Source organism: Bombus impatiens, unplaced genomic scaffold (assembly GCF_000188095.3).
Source record: "Bombus impatiens unplaced genomic scaffold, BIMP_2.2 scf_0653, whole genome shotgun sequence".
Lineage (NCBI taxonomy): Eukaryota > Metazoa > Arthropoda > Insecta > Hymenoptera > Apidae > Bombus > Bombus impatiens.
In genome coordinates this window covers 304,672-311,860 of record NT_177072.1, presented here as the reverse complement: position 1 = coordinate 311,860, position 7,189 = coordinate 304,672, and the positions used below count along the sequence as shown (strand labels likewise).

Below are 7,189 nucleotides of genomic sequence, written 5' to 3'. Positions count from 1 at the left end.
CCGCCGGTGCCAGAACCGCTCCCTCCACCACCCGAGCCACCACCACCGGATCCACCACCGTTACCACCGCCACCACCGCCTCCACCGCCTCCGCCGCCGCTACTACCTCCACCACTACCCCCCGTGCTGCTTCCGGTCGTCGAGGCAGACAGCGACTTCCCTGGTACGCGAAAAGTCAAAGTTCATTCGGTCTCTGTACCTCGCTTGCTTATTTCTTTCTCCCTACTACTACTTCTCTTTCTCCTTTATTTCTCTCTTTCCGTCTGTTACTCTTATTTCTCCTGTTACGTTCTATTCTTTTTCTTTGCGACTCTTTCCTTCTCTTTTTTTTTCTTGCTTTTCCCCCAACGACAAGAGAAATTACGCTACTCAAGGGTTAAGTATAACAAGTCCTCGAGTTTTGAATCGAATAGAAATTGAGATGAGGTTTGTTGGCTTGTCGAGATGAGACGAGATTCGATAGAGGATGTCTAGGATGGAACGGACGGCGAAGACCTTTCAAGGATGGAATGCGGTTGCGATCGATCCTGCTTTTTTTTGGATGGTAGGTAGGGAATTTGGAGATTGTCGCTTCCTGACTATGTGTTAGTGAATGTATCTGTAGTAGAACCTCGCTTATCAGAACATCAATTGGGAAATTGTAAGGGTGGTACCTTGTAAAATTAGAAAAAATATATACAAGAGTAAGAAATGAATAAGAAGGTTTGGTTCTATTTAATTATTCATTTTATTCAGAGAAATTATATTATTCAAATAGCGTGTGTTATTATTAGTTCGAATAATCAAGATTGGGAAAGTTAACAGTGAAATATAAAAGAATTTGTTATTAACACTAGATTTACTAATCTTTAATATATGCCTAAACATGTAATACACGTTACAAAAATAAATAGATATACAACAGCTACAAAAAGTATTTGCACGCTATTATATTTAATTGTTATAGCATATTAATTAATTAAGTCAAAATATATGAAATTTCGTATCACAAAGTAGTACTTTTACACGACTAAAAAAGGATACTATGAAAATGATGTGTATATAGAACCTTATAAAAAGAGCGCTTTGTTAAAAGAAAACGTAAGTGGGCAAATGCTTTTTATAGCCACTGTATGTAATCATGTTTCCGTCTCAATAGAAGTAAACATTAATATCATCAAAAACTCATTTTGGCTGGCTCGATAATTCCAGTGGAATTACCAATTAAAGGGGATATTATATTGTACAAAATGACGAGGTACATGCGTTTATGAGAATAACTTTTTAAACATTTACAAAGATGTTACATTTTGTTGCAACATCATCGCGCTTTTCAAACGGCAAATCAATCGTATCTTTATGACCATAGCGTTACTTCGTAGCCACCAATATCAATATTATTCACCGAATGCATCGTGCAGTCAACTGGCAGTGATAAACACAGTAATTGTATCAGCCGCGTGCTACTGAAAGAGACCACTACTACTTGGCGTTGCTTGTTCATCGATTGACATCTTGTTACCTCTCTTTCGTTAACAATAAACTTCAATGGAACTATAAACTCCCGGCTTGGCTCGGATTCAGCTATATCTGCTACTCGGCCAGATTCACGTTGCATTCGATCAAAATTGAAAATATACATCGCGAGAGATTCGTAGACTGCTGTACATTATATCGTAATTCTGGGAATAAATTATCGCAATGTTTAAGCAACTTTATAGATCTTTCCTCTAAATATGTAAAACTAGTGGATTGTTTTTCGTGAATTTGAGGACTTGGAATGGAAGAAGGCGTTATTCATATTTAAAGGTCAACTATTAAATTTTTATATTTAATAAACTAGACTAGTTGAAAAATCTTGTTATCCTGAATAAATTTGACTGGTTTTTTGAACAGTTTTAAAAATAAAATTGTATCGAATCGTAAACAATAAACGGCGTTTCGTTTCGCTGTACGAAAGTAACCAAAAGCAGAGGGGAACTTCTATTGAAACGAACAGATTGAAAGCAAGCAGAAAGCAGGACTTCGACCAACGATAATATAAGAAATTCAAACATCAAGTGTTGTAACTTTGTTTCTGACCAATTATCAATAGAGTGTAAACTTTTTTGCGAATAATATGTAAAAAATACAAAATCTACAAAGTAAAGTATATTCCTTTTTAAATTATCTTTATAAAAATATGAATTTGCATAAATATCCGCTATTTAATCATTAATCACAGGATGATCTTTACTTCGATAAATATTTTGTCGCCCAGAAAGTTCGTCCCGATTTACATTTCGACTCGATATACATTTATTATATTATATAGGTGCTATTTTATTCCACAACCTTTCTGCATCTTTCACGCAACTTGAATAATCCATCTTTCCAGAAGCTCCCACATTTTTTGGCGAAAAACTTTTCAATACGATCTTTCAGGTCGATCAAATTCAATTAAATTCGATTAAAAATCAAAACGAACTTTCCGGGTAATCCAATATAAGCATTTCACATCTCTCAGTAGTTTTAAACACAAGATATAACACTAGACATCTCAATTTCTTATATAATATTAAACTTGGATTTACATTAACTTACAATTTCACCCTTTCAAAAAGTACGCTATTAAATAAACCTTCATACGTTAAACCAAGCTTTTTTCACTGTTTATCGAGAGATAATGAAAAAGAGACAGATTAGAAGCGACCCCAACGTTTGTTTTCGTTTTTTTTCGAAAAAAAGATGGACTAGATTGAAAGGATTTTAGAGGAGAGTACTCACCGGTGGTGACCACGCTGGGAAGTACCCCAGTCGCGGTGACAGCGGAGGGCGTATCAGGGGCGACAGTGTCCGCGACCTGCGTCTGCGTCGGTCGTGGATCGTAGGTCGTCGTGCTGTCGACGTAGTCGGCGCTAAGCTCGTAGTTCGTCATCGCTTGATGATTGTAATAACCCGACCCACCCGTGCCGGGGCCGGGAGAAGCGTATTCACTACCGCCATACGTGTACCTGCGACAGCAAATCGAAACGAGGATGAGAACGTGCACTTCCTCTCTGATCAAAAGCTTCGAGATTGATATGCTGAAGTGTCGTTTCGTTGTAGACCTTTATGCGGAATAAAATTCCGATACTATACATTTTTATTTTCACTTTTACTTTCAATTCATTTCATGATTTTTAAGGAGAATAAATGTAATGTATTATTTCTGTTTTATATCTTTAAAAAAGAGAGAAATGAGACAGATATGCGTGCATGATGAAAAAATCTTAATATATAGTATTTATTTGAGCCTAGAATATTACTAGTATAATAAGCATACTGTATAATCTCGTTGAAAGATACGAGGACGCTTGCTCAGTTGTAATGTACATTTCGATAAATTATGAAACTATTAACAAGTCTGATGTATTTTGTTTTTTGTTAACATTAGAGTGCATATGTAATAAATAATTCACTAGATATCGTGTGTAGAATGCGAAATAATAATTCTATCATTAAAATTAATAAATGTTCTCATGCTTTTGACTAAGTATATATATTTGACGATTAAATTACGATTATGTTGTGTTCATGATACGCGTATAAAATTAAGCCTGATTGGTATTGACTAATGTGCTTGGATTGCATAAAAAGGAGTCCCGGTGTTAGGTAATCATGTGTATGTTTTGCGATGTAATTATGTTATTGTATGTTTATGGAATCTATCATTGCGCATATCTATGTATCACGCTAATTGTTGAAAGATAATTGTTCAATTAGCGGTATATATCTTTTATTTAATTGAATACACTGATCGATATATCTGATTTGGAAACGCAGCTGATGTTTTGAATTTACTTATCTTATCTGCTTTTTTTATACTGACATGACAGGAAAGAAAAATTTACACCAACAATACAAAACAGAACTTCTTTAAGACTGCAGCATTATTAGAAGCTGCGAAGTCGAAGTTACGTCTGATTAGTTTAGTTATGTTATGTCTGATGTCACTTATTATTAGTCACATAAATAGATCAATCGTATCATATTTTTCGCTTTAAGTTTTGCGTTTTCTTTTTGTCATCTAAATATCTCACAGTTTAATTAGAAGTTCAATATTATCTTAGTATGACTAATATATCAAATGAAGCTTGAATCAACAATGTACGTGAAATGTAATGTTTTCAGAGAAATACGAGTATAATATCCATAAAATTCTAATTAATTTCCTTCTAGACTATATTACAGCTCTTGTACACCTATAACATTACTATTATTAATTTCGTTAGGTAGTTCAGAATAATCAGAGCACTAATATTTTCATTAACCTTCTGAAGCTTCCAATATATACCATATAATATGTAAATACATTATAAGACTCAATCAATAAAATGACAAGATGAATTTACATTTATTTCTTACAATCATTAATGATATTTCACGATCATTTACATCTGACGTGAAATTACTTTAGACTAACTTACCCGCCATTGAAAGGGTGATGCTGATCCGAACTGCTTGGGGTCTGATGTTCAAACACACTGCTATCGGGCGCTGTCTCAGAGGCCGCTCTCATTTGTGCCTTGTGGAACCTAACTTCGTCCTCGACCTTCTCTCTTTGCTTCTTCGACATGCGCCCGAATTTAACGGCTGCAACATGAATCATATCACTTCGTTGCAGTATCTTTCGACGTTTACCGCAAAATCTAAATTTAAACTTGTCCTCTATCAAACTCATATAACAACTAATTAGCAAGAGAATCACTTAAATTTTTAATGTGTTTTATTCTTAATTAAATAGTCGACGTCCTCAATTAACTACCAGAAATCAAGAGGCGCAGAGAAGAAATGATACAAGTGATGATATCCTTAGTTTGGAAAACTGGCTAAACTTAAATTTCAATGCCCTACGATTAAAGTTTTGTGTACGAGAGCAAATTAAGATTTCCAACAATTTTTTTAATAAATGTGGAATTTAGAAAGCATTTAACCGTCATATTTTAGGTAGATTGTGTAGTACATAAAATTGTAAAAATATAGATACATAAGTAATATTCAAGTATAATGTTATAAAGAAAAATAAATAAGCAAAAATGCGGCTCATTATTAAATTCATAAATACTTGGAAAATATCAACAGTCCCTTGATAACTACAAAGCTTATCTTATATTTTAAAAAGCCGCGCTTCTATCACTATTCCACCGATCCTAATTCCAGGCTGTAACTTCTTTCCCTCGTTACAAATCTGTAATCAGTAATTTCTCTTCAACAACGTCATACCAAAGCTAAACATATATTACATCAACGAAAAATACCAATTTTGGATCGATGATCTTCTTCTTAAGTATTGTATGTATTTCGATCGCTGTATACATATGTATCTCATGGTGTGACTCGATCATTGTACACGGGTTAATTGACTAGTCTCGATTCGATCAAACTTCGGAAGAAACGACTTTAATAAAGATCAAAGATCGACGAAGCACATATATACATGTATATAATCCTGTTTATAAAGTGGTCGCTGAACGACGCTACAAAGAAACGTTCTGATTCGAAGAACGCGGAAGTTCTTTGCATCTCTCGGACTTCTTCGTCGTTATCGCCGGCTCAGATGCACCCACCCATCCCAGTGACGTCACTGCACCACGAACACTATGACAGAAGAGCGCGCGCGATACGCTACGTCACGTGAAGCGTTCAACAACCGCTAGAACCTGAATCGTTCGTCTTCCTTTTTCTTCCGTGTTCTCCAGTTTCTCAAGTTCATTCGCGAGTTCAGACGAGACGCGCCTCTTTTCAAACGAGCTATTGTTGCGGCGGCTTCTGATTGCTTCGAAAATTGATCTTCCTTCCGGCGAAATTTGAATCCGTGTGATTTAGGGCTTCGATTCGCACGAAACGAGACTAGGAGAGCCGAGAAATACGATTGGTAACGAAGTTTTGAATCTTGTTTATTTCGACATAAATTGATAAGATTGGTATAATTAATTAGAGGAAGTTACTTGCGATGAGGTTACTTTCGTTGGTAAAATTGATCTCTACCAGACTGTATGATTTAGTTTTTGATTCGAATAAAATAGGACGAGTAAAGTCGGAAAGAACGTTTGATACTAATTATGTTTATTCGGAGCTTAATTTATAAGATTAATTATTTCAAAGAAATTGCTTGTAAAATTATTTTCGTTGTTAAAATTGATCTTCCTTCGGAACAAATTTTTGTCTATGTGACCTTAGCTTCGATTTGTATGAAATAAGACAAGTAAGATCATAGATAAACGTTACAAAATCGCCAATTATGTTTATTCAAAATTAAATTTAATTTCATGATTTTGATTCTTTGTTCACTCAGCAAAGATAGTTGCATAAATTTGCATAAAATTTTGTATAAAATAACTTGTATAAAAATTTTAAGGGATCGAGAGCTATAATTGACCTGATATATAACATTTTAAAAGTACAGTGTGGTTCGTTTTAACGATCCCCATCTACTCAGCTGAGTGTTTTCGTTACTCTTATGCAGGGATTTCAAAGTGTTAAAAATAGGTCCAATTGTAAGTATCCTATGAGCGATTTGACTCCAAGACTTTATGAACCAACTTTATTTGAATTCATAAAAAAGAATCAGATAGACAGATCTCTAGCAAGTAACTTTTTCAATTAGTATTACGTAAACTTTCTCTGCTGAACAGATTGATATAATTAATATTACGTAAACTACTTAACTCTCAACAATAAAATCTCACCAACCTCCCTTATAAGTCAATGATCCAAGTAATAACGAAAATTCAATTCTCTTACATTATCAAATTCTATATATTACATTAGTCCTTTCGTTTCTAGTACTAGCTCTAATCATAATCTATGGATCGGTCTATAGATGCGCTAACATAGTCGTCGTCCAAAAACAGCCCGTAGCTACTAATATTACCTATTCCTAGTCATCACCCAAACCACGGCAATGTACATCCAATAAACATACACGTATTCAACTACTATTCTATTGATATTATCGACGTTTCTTTTTCCTACTCTACGATAACAACATACCCAAACTTGCTCCAGCAAAACACATAAAAAACAAATAACTATATCGGTAATACAATTGAACCGAAAAAAGACACAAACTGAAATCAAGATTTCAATGCATCAATCAAATCCTCCCCACGACTCTCCGCATTGACATCTGAAAAACCGCAGTCTAGCGTTAGAAAGAGAAGAGAGGAGGGGGGGGGGGAGCGGTGCT

The 7,189-nt window shown here is 34.8% G+C and overlaps 1 protein-coding gene across 1 annotated transcript in view; it reads right to left on the bottom strand.

Moving 5' to 3' along the window:
- The window catches only part of LOC100747341 (probable nuclear hormone receptor HR3), a 120,226-nt gene that overhangs the window by 12,386 nt on the left and 100,651 nt on the right, over nt 1-7,189 (bottom strand). Inside the window, exons 3-4 of the mRNA XM_012389713.3 lie at nt 4,428-4,593; nt 2,746-2,972 (exon numbers count right to left, since the gene is read on the bottom strand). Of these exons, the coding sequence (XP_012245136.1) occupies nt 2,746-2,972; nt 4,428-4,593 (393 nt within the window). The remainder of the gene's footprint in view (nt 1-2,745; nt 2,973-4,427; nt 4,594-7,189) is intronic.